General features: G+C 39.7%; 1 protein-coding gene across 23 annotated transcripts in view; it reads left to right on the plus strand.

Moving 5' to 3' along the window:
- The window catches only part of KMT2C (lysine methyltransferase 2C), a 190,447-nt gene that overhangs the window by 161,737 nt on the left and 1,930 nt on the right, over positions 1-26,780 (plus strand). For 15 of the 23 annotated variants that reach the window (XM_058183714.1, XM_058183709.1, XM_058183720.1 and 12 more), the window contains 20 exons: positions 297-375; positions 889-952; positions 1,919-2,151; positions 2,336-4,069; positions 4,963-5,172; positions 5,873-6,037; positions 9,182-9,323; positions 10,419-10,557; positions 11,007-11,185; positions 11,382-11,524; positions 12,571-12,823; positions 16,370-16,509; positions 17,942-18,049; positions 19,289-20,405; positions 21,686-21,822; positions 22,491-22,633; positions 22,901-23,069; positions 23,899-24,015; positions 24,690-24,763; positions 25,533-25,641. In XM_058183714.1, coding sequence (XP_058039697.1) covers positions 297-375; positions 889-952; positions 1,919-2,151; positions 2,336-4,069; positions 4,963-5,172; positions 5,873-6,037; positions 9,182-9,323; positions 10,419-10,557; positions 11,007-11,185; positions 11,382-11,524; positions 12,571-12,823; positions 16,370-16,509; positions 17,942-18,049; positions 19,289-20,405; positions 21,686-21,822; positions 22,491-22,633; positions 22,901-23,069; positions 23,899-24,015; positions 24,690-24,763; positions 25,533-25,641 — 5,455 coding nt within the window. Of the gene's footprint in view, positions 1-296; positions 376-888; positions 953-1,918; positions 2,152-2,335; positions 4,070-4,962; positions 5,173-5,872; positions 6,038-9,181; positions 9,324-10,418; positions 10,558-11,006; positions 11,186-11,381; positions 11,525-12,570; positions 12,824-14,367; positions 14,501-16,369; positions 16,510-17,941; positions 18,050-19,288; positions 20,406-21,685; positions 21,823-22,490; positions 22,634-22,900; positions 23,070-23,898; positions 24,016-24,689; positions 24,764-25,532; positions 25,642-26,780 lie in introns of those variants that run through there. The other 8 variants (XM_058183713.1, XM_058183733.1, XM_058183716.1 and 5 more) reach the window with 7 other exon arrangements.

Raw genomic sequence — 26,780 nt, forward strand, 5'->3', positions numbered from 1 at the left:
CTCCTCCTTAATTATAAGTTCAGATCTAACTTGCTTTCCAGAGATATTAATGAATTTATACAATTCTATCATTGAATAAATGTATTTTCTTTTTATTTCTGTTCTGCATGATGGATGGATGGATGGATGGATGGATGGATGGATGGATGGATGGATCTTAAAATAATTATAGGTACAGATGAGGAAATATCAGTTGATTTATATTATGGTGGAATTGTTTGATATTATGATCTCTTCATTAATACAAGTTGCATAAAAAATAAACCAAATTGTTATTTTGCTTTACCTATTACTAGATTTGCCTTGATGGGTCAGACAGGACCTGGAGCGCAGAGCAGTGAAGGCCAACATCTAATACCACAAGCAGTTACACAGGTAAAATAACATTTTTCACGAGATCTTCAGTAAATCAGTTCAAAATAATAATTTTTGAGGGCAATATGTTAGTGGTTAAAGTAGGAACCAAATCCCCAATTGTTCTTGTACAGTACTTTATGGATGGATTTGGCTGAATCTGAAATACTGCCTTTCCCTGTCTTACAGATGATCGTTACTGTTGCTTCTGATTGCAGTAATAATGGTTTTATTTATTGGGGAAAGGATTAGAAATGGAGAGATAGCTGATTCATGTGTGAGGCATTGCACTTTTAGTACTGGGGGCAAAATCATTCACACAACATTGTGCATAATGCAGTATCTTTCTTCTTGGGGACTTTAAATTATGTGTACTTCAGCTCCCAGAATTCCCCAGGCATCATGGGGAGTTGAAGTCCACACATCTTAAAGGTTAAAAAACAGTGACATAATCTGACTTCTGAGCTGGAAAAATCCCCATGCCTTTCTCAGATCATCTCAAGAAATTTTGTTTTTATTTTTTTCTCTTTTAAGGATGGTAGCCTAACACCTCAGATGTCTAGACCAAATCCTCCAAATTTTGGTCCCGGATTTGTAAGTAAGTATAACTCTGTTGATGTCCTTAGGGCGTGATTTCTAAACTCCATAAACATAATTTTCAAAAATAATGCAATATCTAAAATTACTGAAATTTCTCTGAGTAACTTTCATTATTAACGAGTAATTAGATATTCATTCATGTGTTTAATTTTTTATAGACTTAATATGTTTTTGTGTAAAAGTGTATTCAACCTTATCACTGATTTTTAAAAAAAGTAATGGACCATTGGCTAGGTTAAGATAAACATGGATCCTTTTGCCTTATAAAAGCTATTTGGCATTTCCTTAAAATATTTTATATTTTTTCCATTGTTTAAAACATACTTTGAAAGGAACGTATGTTTAAGGCAATGTATTAATAGAGGTAGTCCTTCTTATTGGCCAGTCATTTAACAACTGTTTGAAATTCTGATGGCCATCCCCAATCTTTGGTCACATGATTGCATTTTGGGCACTTGGCAGTTAGCTAGCATTTAAGCTCTTTGCAGGATCCCATGGTCACATGACCACAACTTGTGATGTTTTTGGCTGGAAATTGGTTTCCTTCTGGTTTCCATCAAAAACTGCCAATTGAAAACAATGGGCTCACTTATTGACCACAGCATTCACTTTATAATGTCCACATTCATTTAACGACTATTGCAAAAAAAAAACCCATAAAATCAGGTCAGTCACACGATCACCTGTTAATGACCTGCTCAGTTTATGACCATGGTTCCAGGCTCAATTATGGCCAAAGACTACCTATATTACGTTGAACATAAAACAGCTTGGGAGAGGGCAACTGCAGATCTCCTTTCTGTAGCTTGCTTGAAAACATGTTTTATGGATGCTAGTAATAGTCTGAGGATCAGTGGAGAAATTCTTCGTAATAACAACATGGCCCAAAGTAAAAAAATAAAGATCTCCCTTTAACACTTGAATCTTTAGAAGGAACATGTCATTTGTTATCTTTTAACCTCAGATGATTCATATAGAAAGCAATACGAGGAATGGCTACAGGAAACCCAGCAGCTTCTCCAAATGCAGCAGAAGTATCTCGAAGAGCAAATTGGAGCACACCGAAAATCAAAGAAAGCCCTCTCTGCAAAACAGCGCACAGCAAAGAAAGCTGGACGTGAGTTCCCAGAGGAGGATGCAGAGCAGCTGAAACACGTCACTGAGCAGCAGAGCATGGTTCAAAAGCAGCTTGAACAGGTAAGAGCTCTTGGGTTCCATGCAATTCATCATAAAATCTCGCAATAGTGAGCCTTTCCGTGGGGAAAGTAGAAGGAAAGAGTGTATGTATGTTTGTTTCCTTGAGTTATTTAAAAAAATAATAAAGGCGGGGTAAAGATAATTAAAAATTACATTAGAATTAAATAAGAAATGAATTTTGCAGATACGAAAGCAGCAGAAAGAGCATGCAGAGCTGATTGAAGAATACCGGATAAAACAGCAGCAGTCTGGAATGGGACCCCATTCAGGGATGCCAGGCGTTGCTTCGCAGTCCCCCATGGTCCCTGGAGGGTCATCACCAGCCGTGGGCCAGCAGAATTTCCCAATGATAACCCAGCAGCTTCAGCATCCACAGCACACAGTTGGCCAACCCAATCCACCCAGAATCCCATGCTTGCCCAGCTGGCAGCCTCCAAACACTCCAGTACTTTTCTCCCACAATGCACCACGAATGCCACCTCCGATCCCCCAGCTGCCAGTTAATCCTGGGACACCTGCTTCTGTGTTAGCCCCCAGCCCCAGTGTACAGTCGGGTCCCCCACCTCGTGTGGAATTCGAGGACAATAACCCATTTAGCGAAAGCTTCCAGGAACGGGAGAGAAAAGAGCGTTTGCGGGAGCAGCAGGAAAGGCAACGGATCCAACTTATGCAGGAAGTGGATCGACAGAGAGCACTGCAACAGAGGATAGAAATGGAGCAGCATGGCACAGTGAGCTCCGAATTAAATGCTAGAACGTCCTTCCCTCAAATACCTTACCTTGGTTCGGATCGACCTTGTGATTTTATGAGGCCACCACAGCCCCTTCAGCAGTCTCCACAGCAACAACTGCCACCACCACCACCACTGCAGCAGCAGCAGCAGCAGCAACAGATAGGATCAATTTTGCAACCAGGACCCTTAAACTCTCCTCCCGCTGCCACTTTTCCACCATGCAGTGAGCAGCAGCAGGCGGGATCTTCCCCTTTTGCATCTGACTCAGCCCCAGTTCAAGGTGGAAGCTCTGCTTACCATTCTGCTAAGCAGTCCCACGGAAATATTTCTGGAGTCAGCTTTACCCAGTCCTTGCCCAGGCCTCAGTTTGCCACTGGTGTGCCTGCAGTTTCTCCAGGAACTAGCAGTGGTCTGGCCTGCGGTCAGGACTCCAGCCTGCCACCTGGAACAAATTTTGCTGGGACAAATCCAGTAAATCAGTCTCTGATTCAACTGTATTCTGATATCATTCCTGAGGAGAAGGGCAAAAAGAAAAGAACAAGAAAGAAGAAAAAAGAGGATGACACTGACTCTGTGAATACACCATCAACGCCTCATTCAGATATAACTGCTCCTCCAACCCCAGTTGTTGTGGATCCTGTGTCCACCCCAACTCTTAGCACTCCTGTTGAGCTTGCCCGCAACTCGGGAGAAACGGAGAAAGAAGAACTGCCAGATGCAGCAACACCAAATGCTGCAAAGGGTCAGTCTTCCTTAGAACTGAAAGTTCAACTTGCAGAAAGCAATTTGCCACAAAACCAGCTCCCTGAACCGCCGAGTCTAAACCCAGAAACAGACACAGCCAAGACCGATATTTCTACAAGCCTTCAAGAAATTAGACCAGAAAAGGCAGAAGTTGGTCAGTGCTCCAGACAAGCTGAATCTAAGATGAAGACTGAAAGGGATGTTGATATGGAAGATGATAAAGCTGCCATTCAGCTTTCCTCTCCTGCACAGAATCTGTTACCGCCTGTCAACACATCACCTGCAAAAGTGGAGTCAGGGAATGAACTCCTCAAACACCTGCTTAAGAACAAAACAGCCACCAGTCACATCAGTCAGAAATCAGATAGCAGCTTCCACCTTCCAGAGAATGCTGAGGAGAACAAATTAATCGAAAAACAGGAATTGGCTGAAAGCAGCATGGTAAACATTTTTTTATAATAACCGCTTGACTTTCAGGACATTGGAAAATATATGGTAGGAAGTACTTTGTTCATGTCCACAACCATTTGTTGCTGGGTAACAGATATATCTTTCTCAGCAATTTAGATACCACAGCTTTGCCATTTTCTGCCAGTCCTTGCTTAATGTCTGCCCTGTTTAATGGCCCTTCGAAGTTACAAGAGCACTGAACAGTAATTTTATGAACAGTCCTCACATTTATGACCATTACAGCATCCCATGGTCATATAACATTTCCACGCTTCACAATTGGCTTCCAGCAAGCAGAGTCAATGGAGAAGCCAGCAGTAAAATCAGTAGTGATGGTCACAGGATGACTTAACAATCAAATGGAAAGTAATATAAATCCATCATGGTTGCGTGATGTCTCAATTAGTGACCATGTTGCTCAACATCTGAGTTTTCAGCCTCAATTGGGGTTGCTAAGTGAGGACTATCTGCATTTGCTAAAACAGGTGCTTTCCTCCCCAACATTCCAATGTCTCTGGCCAATAGGAAAACATCTTCCAATCATGACAGTAATGGGGAAAGACTTGTGCTATTTGCTGTGACTTCTGAAGCTCAGCCTCAATCCAACTGATTCTTTCATGAAATTGGGGATAGTTGGTTCTTCTTTCAGTTTTTACAGCTGGTTTTGAATTTGGTTAAAGGGAATGAGGAAGAAGTTAAACTATATGTCATCGATATTTATCTTTGTGATCATATCGTTAGATGACCTGGGTGGGAAGTAGGAAGGTAGGTAGATAGTTGCACTATCAAATTCAGTGTTTTCAGTTTATAGGGTCTGAGTTTTGAACATCTAGGATTTTTATTGAAGTGATACGATGTGCTATATTTGCTTTTTCCTTAACCAGCCATTAGGGAACCCGCTGCAAGGCTCATTAAGTTGTGGTAATAGCCAAGTTCAGAGAACAGATTTAGGACATGAAATGAAGAAACAGAGAAACAAACGAACTCAGAGGACAGGTGAAAAAGCAACATCTCGGCCTAAAAGGAAAAAAAAAGAGGAAGAAGAAAAACAGACTGTTTTTCCTAACACAGAAACTTTCATGCAGTTGAAACAGGTGAGCACTGAAAAGTATAACCCATAATGAAAAGTTCTGGAAGAGGTGGAAAAGAGGCATTGAAAATGCCTTATATTTGTTTTTTTAGGTATCTATGTTCTATTTTTACCATGTTTCCTTATTCAAAGCTGTTATACATATAGTAATACAGGTTTGAGCATTTGTAAGTTTCATTTGATACTTACCCATTTCTTGAATTTATTATAAAATATTCCAGAAAATAGTTTTCTCCTTTGTGAGCCTCTAATAGATCATTTTTTATTGGATTGATTGATTGCCGTATTGGTGAAGAAAAAAGTTTGTTTGGAGAAAAGAGTTTGTTACTCTTAATTTTTTACGTTAGCAGCCGTAAAACTCTTGACAGTTTAGAACAAAACTGCAATCTGGAGATGGGTCTTAATAGAACGGTTATGATGAAGATGATGACGAAAGGATTTTCATTAGATACATTTTCACTGAGAATGTTCTGTATCCTGAAAATATGGTATTAAAACCAAGGCTTCCACGACAGTTGTTGCATTTGAGAGTCATTATTTCTGGCAAAGTTATTTATTTTTTAAGAACAATGTATAAAAGTTAGGATTTTGCTTAGTATCAGGAAACTTTCAAATGCTTGTATCTGGATTGCTGATGCTTATAAAAGTAGCAATCTTCTTATTGTAATTTATAAATTGTGATCAATTATGCATCTTTCCCCCAGCAACTCTCCTTGCTGCCTTTAATGGAGCCGATGATTGGAATGAGCTTCGCCCACTTTCTCCCGTATGGTAGCGGCCATCAGAGTAGTGGAAGTCGACTTGTGGGAGCTTTTGGTAGTGCTACGCTTGATGGGGTATCTGATTACTATTCTCAGCTAATCTACAAGGTGTATTATTTTTCTATGTAATTCTCTCAAAATTTTATAAGAAAATGGGATTCATTATTTTACATACTTCAGGATTTCTTGAGACCGTTCCTCACGTTTTTCATTCTTCCTTCCCATTCTCTTAAAAGTTGTGGCATGCTAAAGCCTATACTTAGAGAGCCAGTTTGCTCTAGTAGTTAAAGCACCAGGCTAGAAATCAGGAGATTATGAATGCTAGCCCTGCTTTAGGCATGAAAGCTAGCTGGGTGACTTTGGACCAGTGGCTAGGAGACAGTGAGTTCTAGTCCCATCTTGAGGCATAAAAGCCATCTGTGACTTCAACCATTCATTTTCTCTCGGCCTACAATGTCAGGCTCTGACAACAAGCCATTTGGTCAATTTTGGTTTAATACTTGATTGATCCAAAAAAGCGGCCCCTGCACTTGCAGGAGAACCTTAGGAAAAAAGAAAAAAAATGAAAACCTATATTTAACAGTAATTTTTTTTATGTTTTTCAAACACATGCACATGTGAAAGTTATAATCCTACTCTCCATTTATTAACAAATCCACCCGGGATTACTATTTCAAAGACAAAATATTATTAAATAAAAGGTTTAAGTCCATTTTCCACAGGGGTGAAATTCTACCGGTTTGCTCCAGTTCGGGCGAACCAGTATGATAAAAATTACTGGTTTGGGCAAACTGGTAGTAAAAAAAAGGTACCGGTTTGGTTGAACCGACAGTTTAAAAAGTTACCGGTCCAACGATCAGCTGTGCAGCGGGGTTTAGCTTTGCTAGAAAGCAGGAAATCCTGCTTTCTAGCAAAGCTAAACTGCACTGCACAGCTGATCCTCCCCCCCTCGCTTCTACTTACCTTCTCAAGCCTCCTTTTGGCATGTACTGCACATGCGCGCGTGTACACAGAGTGCACATTTGGTGCACACTGCACATGCAGCATGCGTGCACAGCCAGTAAACAGGTACCAAACCGATTTTGCATAGAGACCATCGCGACGCCTTTCTGTAACTGTTTCTCCTTTTGGAGGTCAGCAAGTGGTAATTGGTGACTGGGAAATTTTTCCAGAAATCTATTGTTATGCCACTTCCAGGAAGCAGCAAAGCCACTTTAGTCTTCAAGGATTTTTTGAAATATCTGTAGTTGATTGTTACTCTTGTTCCCATGATGGCTGTTGTTTTTATTCTCCTATTTGTTTCTGGTTAATTTACATGTTGCTTTTAGAGATGTCTAAGCCACTTAACTCAGTGATAGGATATGAAATCCCTAACTAAAAAAATAAAAATAAATAAAGATGGCAGCATTGCCTGAATATCTCCCACTGATAACAGAATTGGCTACTGCAGATGGAATAAACCTCAATATATGTTGAATGTGCTATAAAGACTGTAGGAAATGAGATGAAAATCATAGTTCTTTCCCAACGGTGAATTGCATTCATTTCACATTGTGTTTTCTGTACTCCGTCATAACTATGCAGATGATTTATTTTATTTATTTATTTGTTTATTCATATTTTTATACCGCCCTTTCTCCCTAGGGACTCAGGGCGGTTTACAGCCATATAAAAACACATAAATATACAAAGTAAAACATTCATCTAAAAAACTTATTATATCAGCCAAATAATTAAAATAGACATATAAATAATAAAACCCAGTTTAAAACCAAATCTAAAATTTAAGCATTTAAAAATTTAAAAAACTTAAAAATCTAGTCCAGCCCTGCGCAAATGAATAAGTGTGTCTTAAGCTCGCGGCGGAAGGTCCAAAGGTCGGGAAGTTGACGAAGTCCTGGGGGGAGCTTGTTCCAGAGGGTGGGAGCCCCCACAGAAAAGGCCCTTCCCCTGGGTGTCGCCAGTCGGCACTGCCTGGCCGACGGCACCCTAAGGAGTTCCTCCCTGTGAGAGCGCACAGGCCGGTGGGAGGCATTCGGTGGCAGTAGACGGTCCCGTAAGTAACCCGGCCCTATGCCATGGAGTGCTTTGAAGATCATTACCAAAACCTTGAAGCGCACCTGGAAAACCACAGGCAGCCAGTGCAGTCTGCGCAGGAGGGGTGTTACATGGGAGCCACGAGGGGCTCCCTCTATCACCCGCGCAGCCAAATCAGGCAGGATGAAATCTCTTCCATGTGTTCCTCCACTGGCTTACAATTCATGCATTATAGCTACAATTCCTCCTTCCTTTCTAGAGCATTTTACAGCCTGCGGGCCAAATCAGGCAGGAGTGGGACAGGGCGGCAGCCCTCCACAACGAACTCAGTTTCTCATATCGCCCTTAGGGGAAATTAATCGCCCACCTAGAGTGTGCATCATGGCCCTTGTTCTAAGGAGGCTTTTGCTTTGCTCTTGCATGCTTTTCTGAGAGGTTTGAGTCATGGATAAAAGAATCAACCAATGTGTGAGAGTGTTATTTAACTCCACAGTTGAGTACGGGGTGGGTTTATTTTATTCATTAGATACAATTTATCTGGAGAAACTAACAAAGCCACATTAAAAAAGGGGTGAAACCAGCAAAATAGAATTGCTCCAAAAGGCAAATGAGAAAACTTTAAACAAATATCTCCCATTCTAGTTCTAGGTTAGTTTTTAAAAGAGTGATCGTTGATGTATGCCAATTAATTCACTGGCGCAAAGCTTCACTTTCATCAGTGCCATACTGTTAGCAGAAGATTTCTTTAAAATCTGTTCTTGAAGAAGATGCTTTCTTCCTTCATTCTCAGTAAGACCTGGAGAGCCAGTTCTCAAACAAAAACAGTATGATTGGTTTCTTTCCTTACTTGATATATGCTCTTGATTACCTGATGCAGAGTGGCAAACAGAACATGGACATTATGATCTGTATTTGTCCTACAAGTAGTGCCAGTCAAAATGTGTGTGTTTGGTGAGTAATTGTAAGAAAACGAAAAAAAAATTGTTACTTTACTATGCTAGTAACTATTAATAGTTAGTAGTTACAGAGTGGAAATAAGAAAATGAAAGCCCTGTTACCTTGTTTGCACAGCACTGAAACCATGGCTGGGTATTCAGTCTGAACTGAGTTAATATGTATGCATTCTGATTGCTATTAGTTAGTTTTGTTATTAAATATGCAGGTTTACCCAACAATCCTTTGGAAAACTAATTGAAAATATCTTCTCTCATGCAGCAAAATAATCTCAGTAACCCACCCACACCTCCAGCATCCCTTCCTCCTACACCTCCACCTGTGACTGGCCAAAAAATTGTGAATGGATTTGCAACGACTGAAGAACTTGCTACCAAAGCTGGAATGTTGGGTGGGCCTGACGGTAAGATGTTTGCTATCCACATCACTTTGCAGAAAATCTGCCTATGTGATTGCTAAAAGTCAACAATGACTTGATGGCAATAATCAATAAAACCAGAGTTATATAATAATACATATTATATTCACTCAACTAATTAAAACAAATGGAAGACCTCCACCTTGGAAGCCACAAAAGCCAGGACTAATCTATCTTCCAGGGGAAAACTGTTCCATAAATATGGACTCCATCATGGAATATCTCCGACCTTTAGTATCCTGATTTTCTGGGGAAACTATGATTAAGAGAAAATGAGGAACAATATGCTATTTTTTTCCCCCAAAGATGTTCTTTCTTGATTCTTGTAGGATTCAGCCAAGCAAGATTCTTAATGTGTCTTGCAAGACAAATCGGACAAGGTTAAAGTATCTCATTCTTCTCCGCCCTTTCCCTCTGCTTCAGCCACCCACTGACCAACCCATCCCCTTCACTTCCCTTTCCTTCCGGTGCAACATCCATAATTAAATTCAGCACAGTCCAGGCTAGAAATCAGAAGACTGTAAGTTTTAGTCCCGCTTTAGGCATGAAAGCCGACTGGATGACTTTAAGCTAGTCACTCACTCTTAGCCCAATGCACCTCACAAAGTTGTTGTGGGGAAAATAGGAGGAGGAAGGAGTATTAGGTATGTGCGCTGCCTTGGATTGTTTATAAAAAATAATAAAGATAGGGTATTAAAATAAATAAATGAATATAAATAATCCAACTGGTCCAGACTTACTGGCCCTTCCTCTTAGTTGCCCCCAGCATCTTCCTTGCTTCACCTTTCCCCATCTTTGCTGTCTTTACCTTTTCCCTCCTGTAAACCTACCCTGGAACCTCTATGTCTCTTCCAAACACATGTTCAAATTCAGGCAAAAGAAACATGTTTTGGTCCACATATGACCTACTCCAAATTCAATCTGGAATAGCCTACACGTAGAATATGTTGGATGTTACTAAATGTTAGCAGAACATTCTCTGGCTCCTCAGAGATGCATGTAAGCTTTCATTGATCCAGTCCAGTCAGGTAGCTGTTTAAAATCATTTGTTTAATCTGTGCATCCTATCTGTTGCCAAAGCTTTAGGTTCAAAGCAGTTTCAGCTGCCTTTCAGGCCACAGGATGATTTGTTAGCCAGGGCCATAATTCAGGGTCCTAAGAGTGTGGATGTCCCTGCTTCTCTTCCAACCCCGCCTCATAACAATCATGAAGAGCTCAGGTAGGTGTCTTTTTTTAAAGGCATTAACATTGTATTGTGCTTAATATTGCTCATGTGTTTTGATACTGAGCAGAATCTGCTGTCCCATAATGATATTTTTGCTATTAAGTTCTTTGATCTATAAATTAAAGGAATATCTGTAATTTATGTCTCAACAAGCCACCCCAAAGACAGCACAATTTGTGAAATTCCAAGAGCTTCAGGCTAGTTCAGCCCATTATTTTTATAGTTCATCCATGTAATGTAGTTTTAAGCATTCAGAATAGTTTTCAGTTTTGATCTATTTCTCCCATTTTTAAAAATTGGAGTTAGACTCTGTTCTGTCACTGAATGACCTTTATCTGCTGAAAAAGAAAAATGCAATTTCCTGGGACCAGACTAGTGTTGTCTAGTCCATTTTTAAATGTGAACCATACTTACAAATGTCCTGGTTTTGCTGTGTGTCTTAGGATTCAGGATCCTTGTGACGATAGAGAAAGTCCAGATAGCTTTGTTCCTTCTTCTTCTCCGGAGAGTGTCCTGGGCATGGAAATAAGTAGGTACCCAGATCTGTCAGCAGTAAAAGAAGAGATGCCACAGTCCATTCCATCTCCTGTCATTCCAATTCTGCCAGCCAGTACTGGAAAGGGTAAAGCCAACATTTATTCTGAACAAATATATACTGATTTCTCTAATCCAGTGGTGAGATAGGTAGACTTCAATTTTCAGAATTCCCTAACTAGCATGGCTGAGGAATTCTGGGAGCTGAAGCCCACACATCTTAAAGTTGCTGAAGTTGGGGGTCACTGCAGTCTAACCACATTCCAATGTGTCTTCTCTTTAAGGTTCAGAAGCAAAGCAAAATTTCATCAAAATAGAGCCTTGTTCAACTTTCTTCAGTTCTCAGCTTGGACTTGCCCCAAATAACACAGAATCTGGGCTTGTGTCCATTGCCATTACTTTGCATCCTACAGCTGCAGAGGTAAAGGTACCACACCTCTTGATAGAGAAGGCTGCCTGCCGTCCTCGGTTTACTACTGATGTCTTGGTTGCTAATTTTATTTCTACTGCAGTAAATTGTTGCACTAAATGCTGTTATGCAATTTCAGTATCGTTTCATTGAATTGTATATAATAGGGTCATAAAAGCTAAGCTCAATAGCTTTGCTATATGCTGGATAAGAACATTATCCTATTGGCCATTCGATTTCCAGTTTCTTTCCTAATCATTCCAATTTTATAATTAATCTCTTTTACTGGATTTTAATTCAAGCTTTCCACTGGCACTCAAAAATCCCTTTCTTCATTAGTCGCCTGATCATTTCAGAGCCCATTAATTTAAAGTTAGGATTTTGTGACTAAAATACATTATTTTATACATTCTTGTCCTGAATTGCATTTGCCTATTTGTTACCTGTGTGACCAGTTCGATTTTACCACTCTGAACAATTTGGTATGATCATCAAAGGTGGCCGCTTACGCTAACCCTGGATCATTTATATCCAAACTGAAAAGCCCCAGCCTTAACTCTGATATCTTGAAAAATTTTCTGTATGTATTGTATGTTAAAACTGCCCATATATTCCTAAAATCTTTTCTGATTCTTAGTCAGTATATGGGAGTGCTGATTCTCCTATTCCCTTTCAACTGTGTTTGTTCACAATCCTTTAATTTTTATTTATGGGAGAATTTTTTTTAATTCCAAGCATATAACATCTATCTGACTTATAACAAATTAATGTTGTGGAAGTTGTAGAGTCCTCATAGTCACATGATTGTTTATAACCTTCGCTGACACCTTCTAATAAAGGCAAGAGGGAAGCCAGCAGGAAGTTGCAAATGATAATCATGTGATTGTGGGATGCTGTGACACAACAGGGGTAACTAGGACTGCCAGAATGTCCATGTGACATTGCCCCTTATGACCACCTTGTTAAGTGAAGGGAGTTCCTAGTCCCAATTACAGTTGATAAGTGAGAACTATGTGTATCTTATTAACAACAAAGAAACTATACACTATTTTTCTCCACTCTAGAATATTGGTAGTGTGGTGGCTGCATTCTCCAATCTTCTGCATGTCAGAATTCCAAACAGCTATGAAATTAGCACGGCATCTGATGTTCCATCATCCATCGGAATAATGAATCCACACAGAACAAATCCAGCATTTGAATACAGGCAACATGTCCTACTTCATGGTCCTCAGTCGGGAACCTTCGGCCCTCCTGGACTGACAGGGCCTTATGGACTCAAGCCACACAATGCCCCATTTTTATCAAGTGGAAATGGTGAGTCAGTGTGTGAGCTGCTAATATTTTATTAATAAGTAAGAAGTTAAACTCAGCATTGAAGATTTAGAAAAGGGATTTAGAAAAGATAGAAACTATCTAAAGAAATATTTATCGTTACTTTTTTATTTTTGTCAGTAATATCAGTTGAATTCTGATAAAAGGTTTGTAGGATTGGGTATTATTCTGCTTCCAAGGGAACTAATCTGATATCAGTCATTAATCATGATTAGTTCCAAACTGCGACAGAAGTTACTGAAAAAAATAAACACCAAGAAGGACAATGCCTAGATAGGTAGTTCTCAACATATAATCTTTTGCTTAGTGACTGTTTTAAGTTATGGCACTGAAAAAAGTGACTTATGTCTATTTTTCACATGACTTTTGCAGACTCCCCATGGTCATACAATCAACATTTGGATGCTTGGCCATGTGATTGATTACCTTTTGCAATCTTCTGACAAGCAAAATTAATGGGGAAGCCAGATTCACTTAACAAACATGTTACTAATTAAACAGCTGCAATGATTTACTTCATAATTGTGGCAAGAAAGGTCATAAAATGGAGTAAATCTCATTTAATGATTGCCTCATTTAGCAAAAATTTGGGGCTGAATTGCAGTTGTAAGTCAAAAACTAACTGTAAATTAGGCAGGATAGGATGGATTAAGGATTGGTTATTAACTGATACAGAGACTGTATACAAACAAGTGACTGTCCAGTCTCTTCTGAAAAACCTCGAGTGATCAAGCACCCACAACTTCTGGTGGGAAGTTGCTCCATTGGTTAATCGTCCTCACTGTTAGGAAGTTTCTCCTTAATTCGAGGTTGCTTCTCTCCTAGATAGATTTCCATTGTTTCTTGCCCTGCTTTTAGGGGCTTTGGAGAATAGGTGTACTCCCTCTTCTTTGTCAAGAGGAGAAAAAAGGGGAAATGAAAAAATGTATGGGAATATTTGAACCCTCTTCCCAGCTGACTAGAAGTCTTGGGAAAGTTTCCGGAGAACCATTTTTTAATTGGTGAAAGTAAAACTGCTGAACGAACCTGATAAGCTGGAGGACTTTGTGTGCGTTCAGAAGACCGTAAAACATAGAAGATAAGCCAGAAGGGAGCTTGGAGATCTTCTGGTCTACCCTTGCTAATGGCAGAAGACCCTGTACCATTCCAGACAAATAGTTGTCCAATCTTTTCTTGAAATCCTCCAGTGATGGAACACGCACAACTTCTGAAGACAACTTCAGATTAGCAGTGGACACAACAATTAGTCAGGAAATTTCCCTTAGTTCTAGGTTGGATCTCTCCTTGATTAGCTTCCATCTGTTATTTCTTGTCTTGCCTTCTGGTGCTTTGGAAACTAGGTTGACCCCCTCTTTGGGGCAGCCCCTTAAATATTGGAAGATTGCTATCATGTCTCCCCAGTCCTTCTCTTTGTTAGACCAGACATAGCTAGTTCCTGCAACCGTTCATCATATGTTTCAGTCTCTAATCCCTTTCTCATCTCTGAGCCTTTTTAAAAATCATATCAGATTTTCAATTGATTCAAGCAGTGGGATGTTCTGTGTCAGTTGAACTCCGAAAAGTTCAGTGGGCCAAATAGATTTGGACTGAATGATTGAACGACCCAACAGATCGGAGCGGAATTGAACTGAATTGATCACCTCTGCGCCAAACTTACAGGTACAATTTCAGAACCATCCACCCATCAGTTCAATTCAATTCAATTTGGTACAGTCATAGACCAGACGCCCCATCAACTCTTTCTCAATAGCAGTTCACTTGTGTCCCTCACAACCAACAAGACTCCTTTTTTGGATTATTCATCCAATCATTCAGAGTGATACCCATCAGCTCTGTCCTTCCTGGTCCATGCACTCTTGTCCATCAAATCCCTTGGTTTGGACCCTACAAGGTCCCATCAGATGATGTGCCTCAATGGAGGGACTGGGGGATACAGACTAGATAGCATCACCACCAGATGGATTTGTAACTGGCTGACCAACCACACTCAACAACAATGTGTAGTCCTCAATGGAACTGCATCTATATGAAGGGAGGTGTACAGTGGGATATCCCAAGCTCTGTTTTAAGCCCACTACTCTTCAATGTCTTCATCAATTATTTGGACGAGGGGATAGATGGGGAACTCATCAAATTTGCAGAAGACATTAAGCTAGCAGGAATAGTGAACACTTCTGAAGATAATCTAAAGATACAGAAGGATCTTGGCAGATTTGAACATTGGGCCCTATCGAACAAAATGAAATTCACTTGTGGAAAAACTAAGGCTCTACATTTAGGCAAGAAAAACCAAATGCACAGATACAGTATAGATGGTACCTCGCTCAATAGTAGTAACTGTAAGAGGGATCTTAGAGTCCTAGTGGACAATCACTTCAATATGAGCCAGCTGTGTGCTGCAGTTGCCAAAAAGCCAACACAGTTCTAAGTTGCATAAACAGCGGGATAGAATCAAGATCACTTAATACCACTTTATAATGCCTTGGTAAGGCCACACTTGGAGTACTGCATCCAGTTTTGGTCGCCAGGATGTAAAAAAGATGTTGAGACTCTAGGAAGAGTGCAGAGAAGAGCAATAAAAATGATTAGGGGACTGGAGGCTAAAATGTATGAAGAATGGTTGCAGAAATTGGGTACATCTAGTTTAATGAAAAGAACGACTAGGGGACACACGATAGCACTGTTCCAATATCTCAGGGGCTGCCAAAAAGAAGAAAGAGTCAAACTATTCTCCAAAGCACCTGAGGGTAGAACAAGAAGCAATGGGTGGAAACTAATCAAGGAGAGAAGCAACTTAGAACTAAGGAGAAATTTCCTGACAGATAGAACAGGTATTCAGTGTAACAACTTGTCTCCAAGAAGTTGTAAATGCTCCAACACTGGAAGTTTTCAAGAAGAGATTGAATAACCTTTTGTCTGAAGTGGTGTAGAGTTCCCTGCCTAAGTAGGGGGTTGGACTAGAAGACCTCGAAGGAGCCTTCCAATTCTGTTATTCTAATTCCTGAGGAGCCATCTTAGTTCGCCCCCCCCCCTCAGTCTGATAGAGGGGCCATGTTCCAAATCCCCTCAGCTAAGGAACTGTGGCTGGTGGGATATAGGAGAAGACTCTTTTCTGCCATGGCACCTAATCTTTGAAATTATTCCCCTTGAGGTGAAATCTGAAATCTGGCCTTCTGAAAGAATCTGAAGACTTAGTTCTGTCAATTAGCTTGGCATCCTGATAGGACATCTCATTTAGGACGTGACTAGTAGACCAGTCGAAGATCCCACCTCCACCCCATGTGTGCGTCGGTTATTTTATTCACTTTGTTGTTAACTTAGTGTTTTAATTTTTCTGTCTAATGTTTTAATCTTTTGATGTTTTAACTGTTTTATATCATTATTTATAACATTATTTTGCTGTCTAGTGTTGATGGGTGGCATATAAATTTAATTAATTTAGTGATAATGGAGCAGGTATTTGTAGGGATAAGGATATTTACAGTAGAATGATGCATACGTTAAAAGAATTTGTATTCTCATCTTCAGTTTTGGCAGGATATAAAGCACAAAGTCCAAACATTGCCGATGGTTTGGCATTAAGGTCACAGTGGTGTTCTCATTGTAAAGTGGTAGTACTGGGCAGTGGAGTACGAAAATCTTTTAAAGAACTGCATTTCCTGAAACAGGTATATCTGTAATGATTTCCATTTTTAATTGTTTCCCCTTATAGCAAGGGTGTCAAATTCACGTCGTCACGGTGTTGTCATGTGATGTATTGCAACTTTTTCCCCTTTCGCTAAACCGGGAGGCTGTGAGTTTGACAGCCCTGCCTTGTAGGATTAAGCATAAAAGATTCTGTTTCTTGTTGACTATGTTCCAGCAGATAAAATTTAAAATCAATTGAATGCTGTCTATTTTACGTGAATAAAACTTGAAATTGATATATTCCAGGGGTAGGGCACCACAAAGAATCAAAGCAAGCTCCTTGTTTTTTCAATCCAAGGCCATCAAACCGGGTGCAGAGGGGGAGGCCATGCTAACTACTGCCCGGTGACCTATGCATTCATATTGACTAAGAGGATTATTTTCAAAATGTTTTTCGAGAATTTACAGGAAAGAGTCTTGTTGTTTTTTGTGTCCTACCTTCTTCTATCTGTATTGTAAACTATACATCTGCAACAGAAGGCAATACATAGTCCATCCACAAAGGACCCTCTAACTGAAATTATGCGTTTTAATAAAAGTATTGCTATGCCCAGGATTGTACTACAGTGTTACCTTACCTGGTCTAAGGCAGTAGCAGTAAAAACATGATGAAGCCCAGCTGCATCAGTACTTATTTTGGAAGGGGAAGGGGGGGAAAAACAGTTCAGTAATAATCCACAAAACAAAAGTGCATTTCAGGGCTCAAAATATTTCAGAATGTTCAAGACAATGCTGTCCTTTTGATCAAGTACAGAATGATGAGGATATCCATTTTGAGCTCAGAAAGTTTTTCGAACCTGAAGTGTTAGAACTCTTGTTCAAATATGCTGGCTGGGGAAATCGGAAGTGAAAGTTCAAGTATCTTAAAATAAGATACTTGAGAAAACTGTCTATTGCTGCTTGTTTTGTTTATTTAATGTAAAAATTTGCTCTTTTACCAGTAAATGATCTCTGATACTACAAGAATGATTTGTATAGCACTGTTATTTATTTTCCTTTAATCTGGATCATGTTTCTTCCATTTAAGTGGCATAAAAATAGAAATATTTCTATATATTCTCAGTATAAATACAAAAATATCATGTCTTCAATGTCCTACCATCTATTACTTTTATTTGGCCTGAGATTATGTTTACTACTAGTTAACAACCAGCTAAGCAAATAATCACAATGCAATATATTTATTTCTTTTTTTTTCCTATTAATATATTTAACTATTCTGTATGTTGGAGAGCAAATTTTGTTATAAATGGATGTTATTAGTGAAATCCTTAAGAATGATAGTATTGAATGTTTTTCCAGTCCAAATTTCTCAAACAAAATCATGTTTTAATATAAACTTCCTACAGATTTATGAAGAGTTTGATGTTTCTGTCATTATTTTATTGTTTTGTTTGGGTTTTTTATTTTTAGGATTCCAAAGAAAAATCTGAGAGAATAGAGAAAGACATTGTCTTCTGTAGTAACAATTGCTTAGTTCTTTATTCAGCCTCCATGCAAGCAAAAAATTCAGAAAGCAAGGTAAATACTTACCACTTACTTGCAATGACACTGCTTTAATATAACATTGTAATAAAAAATTGTCTAGAAGATCAAGAGCAATGCAGCTTGTTTAACATCAGATACATTTATTTTTTTTCCATTTTTTGCATCAATCTGCAGTTGAAGATTCACCTTTTTTCACATAGGACCTGTATATATGTTTTAAAGTATTTTAAAATGTGAAAACCAAATTATCTATTTTGAAGGGAAAATTTTGACTCTTTAGGATATCATTATTTTAATTATATTCTACATTTTATATAAAGTGGATCTCTTCAAACATTTACTGTACATCTCAAAGTGCTTCTCTCATACCTTACAAGATTGTGCAATTAATGTTGGGATCTATCACACTAACGGGAAAATATAACTGTACACTAGAATTTCATTAAATAAAAGTGGGTTAAAAGTTATAAATAAATTAAATTACTTTAGATTGTCATTCCCCCTCACACAATGTATTTAATAAGAACACTCAGATTTGCCTCTATCAATAAAATAGATCAGTGGTGAAATCCAAATTTTTTACTACTGGTTCTGTGGGCATGGTTTGGTGGGCATGGTGTGGCTTGGTGGGCGTGGCTTGGTGGGTGTGGCAAGGGAAGGATACTGCAAAATCCCCATTCCCTTCCACTCCTGGGGGTAAGGATATTGCAAAATCTCCATTCCCACCCCACTCTGGGGCCAGCCAGAAGTGGTATTTGCCGGTTCTCCAAACTACTCAAAGTAGTTTGGAGTTCTCCAGAACCTGTCAGAACCTACTGGATTTCACCCCTGAAATAGATGATGCTGACATTAATTAGTAGTTCATATCTTCAGCAGATCAGACTGTACATGACAAAGAAAGAACATAATATGGATATATAGCCATCTATTCAGATATATTTTGCATTTTCTAAACCTGGTCCAAGATAAGTTGAAATCCCAATTTACAATTTACAATGATAGTACAAGCTTATGCTTCATATCAATATTTTATATGTACATTTCAAAACCAGAGGTCCTTTTGGTTAAGAAGCTATCTGCAATTCTATTTCCTTAAACATCATTTTAATATTCTCTGCTCTGAATTTTGAAACCACCCAGTCTTGCAAAGTGATTATTAAACCGTGCAAACTTCTGTTACTTAGTGCAAAACTGTGATCTAGTCCCAAATAATGCATGCACGTAACTTTTGCTGTGAATCTCTCTTCAACTGCTGTTCTGATTATTTCTCAGGAATCCGTCCCTCCTGAAATCCAATTTCCAATGAAAGAACCTCCAAAAGGTTTCCACCAATATAATACAAACATCTCTACCTTTGATGTTCACTGCCTCCCTCAACTGCAGGAAAAAAATTCTCCCCCCTCATCACCCCTTATTATTTTTCCTCCTGCCTTTGAAGCAGCCAAAGTGGAGCCTAAACCTGAAGAACTTAAGGTAACCGTGAAATTGAAACCCCGCTTAAGAACTGTTCCCAATGGCCTTGATGACTGTCGACCAGTGAACAAGAAATGGAAAGGAATGAAATGGAAAAAATGGAATGTACAGATCGTGATTCCTAAAGGAACATTCAAACCTACTTGTGAAGAGGAGATAGATGAGCTTCTCAAGAAACTGGGCACAACCCTTAAACCTGATCCTCTCCTGAAAGACTACCGAAAATGCTGCTTCTGCCATGAAGAGGGCGATGGGCTAACTGATGGACCAGCCAGGCTTCTGAATCTGGATTTAGACCTCTGGGTTCATTTGAACTGTGCTCTTTGGTCTACTGAGGTCTATGAGACACAAGCTGGTGCCTTAATCAATGTTGAGCTAGCTCTGCGAAGGGGCTTGCAAATGAAATGCGTGTTCTGCCACAAGATGGGTGCTACCAGCGGCTGCCACAGGTTAAGGTGCACCAATGTTTATCACTTCACCTGTGCCATTAAAGCACAATGCATGTTTTTCAAAGACAAAACTATGCTTTGCCCAATGCACAAACCGAAGAGCACTCATGAGCAAGAACTCAGTTATTTTGCGGTCTTCAGGCGAGTCTACGTCCAGCGGGACGAAGTCCGACAGATCGCTAGCATCGTACAGAGGGGGGATCGTGAGCACACCTTCCGGGTGGGGAGCCTGATCTTCCACAGTATTGGTCAGCTGCTGCCCCATCAGATGGTTGCCTTCCACTCTTCAAAGGTGCTCTACCCGGTGGGGTTTGAGGCCAGCCGGTTGTATTGGAGCATACGATACACTAACCGCCGTTCCCGCTACCTGTGTTCCATTGAAGAGAAGGACGGCTTTCCCTTGTTTGTGATCAGAGTGATCGAGCAAGGACACGAAGATATGATTCTGACCGGCTTGACTCCAGAAGGTAAACTGAAACCCGGGAACCCTAGTTGAGCTAGGCCAGGGAGATCTGATTGAATTGATAGGCATTGGTGTTTAAAATACCCAGTGGAAAGCAGCTTGCCTATTTCTGTGAGTGTCTTTCTAAGCACTGCATTTATTTACTTTCACTTCATGTGGAAAAAAACCCAAATACTTTTTATATTACAAAATGGAGAAACCATAAATGATGACAAGGTGTAATATGCCATGAATCTGAGGGTGTATTTACCTAAGGACCAGATGGTTTTTACTATGTCCTGATATTAAAATTCAAAATGGGTGTTTTCTTTTTCATATTACTGTACCTTCTTTATAGTATTGTGGCATTTTCTGGAAGCTGATAGCAAAACCAGCCTAAAATCTTATCACCAGGTTTTGATTATCTTGCTTTGGAAGGTTCTAATTCCAGCGTTTAAACTCCACTACACCCCTCAGGCCTTTAAGAAAACTCCTAGCCAGGAAAAGATTGCTTAAGAAGTCTGATCTTGATTTAATACTAGCTTAGGAATGTATCTAGACCTGGAAAGCAAAATTATTGAGGGATTCATCCCAATAATATGTAAGGCTATTTCCAGTGGTGGGATTCAAATAATTTAACAATCGGTTCTCTGCCCTAATGACGAGCTGGGTAGGGGTGGCTCGGTGGTCATGGCCAACTCAACGTCACTCATGCCAATGGGTGCTTCGCCTTCTGTTACAATGTCATAAGGGTTAACCAGAGAGGCAGTTTCTATAAGCAGGGCAATAAAGATTAGGGTAAAAACAACACCAGAATGTTTCCTTCCTGCCTTCCTTACAGGATTAGCCCTGTAAAGTGGGGAAAAAATAAAATAAGATTTCTTCCAACAACCGGTTCTCCCGAATAGATGCAAACTGGCTGAATCCCACCACTGGCTATTTCCCATGATAAATATTTTTTAGAAAATGTCAATTATCATTGTCACTGTCACTTGTGATCACATTTTAATTTGCAACATCTGACCAAAATAAATAATACAATGAATATAGACTTTCTTGTGGAAATATTCACTTTTAAAACCTGTTTCGGGGAGGCATATAACTATAACCTCTTAAGCCTTGTCCTCTGTATTTTATATTCCAGCATTATTTCCAAAGCAGATATAAAATCTAGTCTGGTGGACCTCTAATTCTTATAATAAATTTCCTATCCTAACCATAAATAATGTCCTAATAACAAATAGAGCAAAGCATTCAGTTCTTTTTTTGTAATTTCCATTGTTTATTATATTTTTCCCTGTACAGATGTTTGGGATAAAATCCTTGAGCCTGTTGCAGCTATTCGAAAAACCTCCGAAATGCTCCAGCTATTCCCTATATATCTCAAGGGCGAAGATCTTTTTGGCCTGACGGTGTCTGCAGTGGCTAGAATAGCTGAATCAGTGAGTGTTTGGGCAATGGTTCCAGGGTGAATCTTCATCAATTCTTGCTTAGTAATAATCAGAATTTGGCATTTGGAGCCGTTGTTTATAGAATACATTAGAAAAGAGTGCTGTAGTTGGTGATCTAGTGGCAATGGAGGAAAATAAATCCAGGTATGTAATTTCCAATTGCCAGAGTTGCTTGGCAGTAATGGCATATACATTTAATAAATAAATAATACTTCTCACAAATCTCCAGGAGCATGGAATGTACCGGCCCTAAAATATTTCTCATCTCAGAAACATTTTACCGTGAAATAAACTCCTTTCTTCCATATTATAGTTGAAACCTATAGACTGCTGAAGAAAAATCAGAATTGGTCTTTGTGCTGCTACCTCTCTATGTTCTTAAAGAGAATAGAAGAAAAACAGGAAACAGTTTAATGCAAGGGTCTCGAACCTTGGCAACTTTAAGACTTGTGGACTTTAACTCCCAGAGTTCCTCAGCCAGCAAAGCTGGCTGAGGAATTCTGGGAGTTGAAGTCCACAAGTCTTAAAGTTGCTAAGGTTCGAGACCCCTGGTTTAATGCTTTGTACTTCCTTCATCACTGTGAAGAAGATTCTTTTGTTTCAAGTATCAAGAGTTGTTCTTCTGCAATTTCACTGACCCGGATTTCTTCGTGTTACAGCTTCCTGGGGTTGAGGCCTGCGAGCGTTACACCTTCCGTTACGGCCGAAACCCCCTCATGGAGCTGCCTCTCGCCATCAACCCCACTGGCTGCGCTCGTTCTGAGCCCAAAATGAGCAGCCACGTCAAGAGGTTTGTGTTAAGGTATTTTCTTTTAAATTCACATAGTGCAGCCCAGGGTTTATAGGCTACGTAGGATACTTGTGCTTCTGTGTGCTGCTTACAAACCCTGCTGTCTTTGGCTGTGTATGTGGCCCGTCCAAGTTGGGGCAGTTGCTTTAATGTCTCTGCTAGGTGGCTTTGAATGTCTGTTTGCCTAGGAGCTATTTTGTTATTCAAAACATCACAACATTCAGAGAGATCTTCAGTTTTCCTTCTCTGTTCCTTCTGTTCTGTGACCCTTTGGTATAGGCCTCATACCTTGAATAGCACCAGCACTTCAAAGTCATTTCAGAGCACAGTTACAGGAGAACTAAATGCACCTTACAGTAAGCAGTTTGTTCATTCAAAGTCTTCTCAGTATCGGAAAATGAAGACTGAATGGAAGTCCAATGTCTACTTGGCACGGTCGCGTATTCAGGTCAGTTTGGACCAGGAAAGTATTCGCTATATTCCATATTTCTTCAGATGTGTTTAAAAATAACATTTATTTAATAAGCATATTTTATATTTATTATTTGTATATTTATATATTTATTATTTGTTTCATTTACATATTCATGCTAATTTATCCTTCATTGAAACTCATTATTTGTTTATTTATTTATTACTAGCATCTGTATACTGCCTACTTGAACAACTCCATTAAATTGCAAGTGATTAATCTCCATTGAACATAGTGGGACTTTTCTCTCAGTAAAGGTAGTCCTCCACTTAGGACTGGTCACTTAGCTACCATTTGAAGTTATGAAGGACCTTCCTGTAGCTACTTATGACCTGCTTTCAAAGTTCTGATGACCTGTGTCCCCCACCCCCCAGTGATCACATGATTATATTTCATGTATTTGGCATTTATGGCCACTTACATCATCCCATGGTCACATGACCACAATTTAATTTCCCCCCCCAATAAACCATCATTTATCTCTTGTTTTTGGCAAAAAAAACCCATCCATTGAGTACAGTGGGTTTGCCTTGGCACTCACCTTATGACTTTGGCATTCTTTAAAGTGGTAAAATTGGCACAATCATGTAGTGACCTGCTTAGTGACCACAACTTATCCCCATAATTCCAGGTTCAATTACTGTCATAAGTCAAGGACTACCTGTAATCATTGTAGCATTAGCTGGAAAGAATTGTAGGATTGTTAAAATATCTTAAATAGACATGCTGAGGTTTTGAAATCTATTTAAATCAGCAGAAGAGGCCAGTGATGTGCTCTATTACCAAATCATTCCTGCCTTTTCAGGGCCTGGGTTTATATGCTGCTAGAGACATTGAAAAGCACACTATGGTAATTGAATATATTGGAACCATCATTCGCAATGAAGTAGCCAACAGGAAGGAGAAGCTTTATGAATCTCAGGTATTCCTTAAGACAAGAAGCATTTGTATTTCAAGCTTTGTGGGATATGGAGGATCTAATGAGGACAAGCGTTCCATGGGTTTCATTAGGGCCTTTGGTGCTAATTACAACATTAGAAGTTTTTAAATACAGGTTTTCATATAGATTTTAATGATATTTGTATTTTCATTGATAACATCATCCTAAGTGCCCTAAATAAGGGAAAAGCTAGCTGTCTGACTGGTTATCTCTTTTTCTCTTCATCATCCATCCATCCATCCATCATCTATCAGTCTATATCTTTATCTATCTCATTATCTGTCTTATCTACCTTGAAGCACCAGGTGTATGTGTGTGCGTGCGTGCGTGCATGTTTTTAAGTGTTCAGATAAAGGAAGTTCGTTGTAAACCAGCCATAGTAACATTTGATTCTTTCATTTATAGAGGCTAAATGTGACTATGATTAAGTTATGTTTGAGCCTTCCTTGGAGTTTCATTTTTTGGTGTTTCTATTCGCAAAATCCTAACAAGAATGCTACTGTTTTGGAAAAAGAAATTTAAGGTTTCCAATTTTTTAATAAACCTTTGGATTGTAATTACAATTCAGGAATGGCTACATATCATGTCTTTGAATATTGATACTTGTTAAGCTGGCTTAGTCCTTTTTTTTCTCCTTTCTGATTTCCTCCCCACAGAATCGTGGAGTATACATGTTCCGCATTGATAACGATCATGTCATTGATGCCACATTGACTGGAGGTCCTGCAAGGTAGGTAGTTTTAGAAGGAAATTAGTGCTGGATTAAAGGTAAAGGTTCCCCCTGTCCAGTCATGTCCAACTCTAGCGGGTGATGCTCATCTCCATTTGTTGAGGGAACCGGCCTTGTCCGAAGAGATTTTCCATGGTCATGTGGCCAGCATAGCTATAGGCCAAAGACACATGAAACACTGTTCCCTTCCCACCAAAGTGGCACCTATTAATCTATTCACATTTGCATGCTTTCAAATTGCTAGGTGGGCAGGAGCTGGGACAGGAAGGGGGAGTGGGCCCTGTTGTGTGGAACTCGGGTCCTGAACTCGGGTTGTCAATTCTCCAGCTGATACGCTAAGCGTCTTTAATGGCTGAGCCGCCGTGTGCCCCAGTGTCAGATTAGAATGTGTCAAATTCAGCCTTGGAAGCTCACTAGCTGCCTTCGTGCCAGGCACACTCTCAGCCAATTATCTGCACGGGATAATTGTGGGAAAGATTGGAGGAAGGTATGCTGTATATGCCACCCTGGGTTCCCGACAAACAGGGCATGAGACATCCATGACCTGTTTATTTTTGAAAAAAACCTTCACTTGAAACCATTTCCCCCCACAGATGCCTAAGTTGGTACTGTCTTTATCACCAGTAGTACCTTCCTGCTATATTGCAACCTTGTTGTCACATTTCCTAACTTTAAATACATAATTTTATCTTTTGTTGCTCAAAGTATCATATAGCAAAATTATTATACAATATATAAAAATATCTACACTTCTCTCCCTACCTTCTAGGTACATTAACCATTCCTGTGCACCCAACTGTGTGGCTGAGGTGGTAACCTTTGAACGGGGACATAAAATCATAATTAGCTCTAACCGGAGAATCCAGAAAGGGGAAGAGGTATAGTTCATATGGCTTTTAATACCATGTATATATTCATATACTGAATATTCTGCTGTTTCTTTTTGCAAAGAACAAAATACTTGGTATTGGTGGCTGGTAGACAGAGTCTTGCTCTCTAGGCTGAAGACAGAAGTCTGTAGGAACCTTAGAGCTTGCTCTAAGCAGTTTCCCATCTGAAATGCGTTTTTGTTTATTTATTGAAGGCTGGCATGTTTAAGCGCTCCATGGCTTAGGGCCCGGGTACTTACAGGACCGCCTGCTGTTACCTTATGCCTCCCACCGACCCGTACGCTCTCACAGAGAGGGTCTTCTCAGGGTGCCGTCCGCCAAGCAATGTCGGCTGGTGGCCCCCAGGGGAAGGGCCTTCTCTGTTGGAGCACCTACCCTCTGGAACGAACTTCCCCCCGGTTTGCGCCAACTATCTGACCTTCGGACCTTTCGCCGTGAATTAAAAACTTATTTATTTATCCAAGCGGGACTGGCTTGATTTTTAAATTTTCAAATTTTTAATTTTTAGTAATTTTATATGGGGCATTTTAGGCTGGGTCAATTTGACGGTTTTAATTTGGCCATTATTGAATATGTATTTTAATTGATATTTTAATTTTGTATATTTAATTGTTTTAACCTTGGCTGTACACCGCCCTGAGTCCTTCGGGAGAAGGGCGGTATAAAAATTTAAATAAATAAATAAAGATCTGGAGGGAATTTTTTTGGGCAGAAGACCCTTTAGCAGCTGGAGCAATTTACCCTTTGTTAAAATGCAGATCTAAGGCATTGTTTGGGGGGTGGGGAGTTAGGTGTCCCCTTTAGGGCAATGAATCGAGATGGAACTAATATGTTATGTTAAGAAAAAACAGAAGCAAACTTTTGTCCAACAAATAATAAGGAAGGACCTGAATTATATCCAATAGTTCCCAGAACTAAAAGCAATATTCTAGGGCAGTCCCGAGACTCGTTGTCTTTTAAGACAGTTGTTACAATGCCCCTTATAGGGTTGGGTTGTCTATAGACCAGCTTGGTCTGGCAGTTAAGGCTCCAGGCTAGAAATGAGGTGGTGAGTTCTAATCCTGCCTTAGGCATGAAAGCTAGCTGCGGGACTTTCCCTCTTTCTCGGCCCAGCCCACCTCACAGGG

This window comes from Ahaetulla prasina, chromosome 4, assembly GCF_028640845.1.
Source record: "Ahaetulla prasina isolate Xishuangbanna chromosome 4, ASM2864084v1, whole genome shotgun sequence".
Lineage (NCBI taxonomy): Eukaryota > Metazoa > Chordata > Lepidosauria > Squamata > Colubridae > Ahaetulla > Ahaetulla prasina.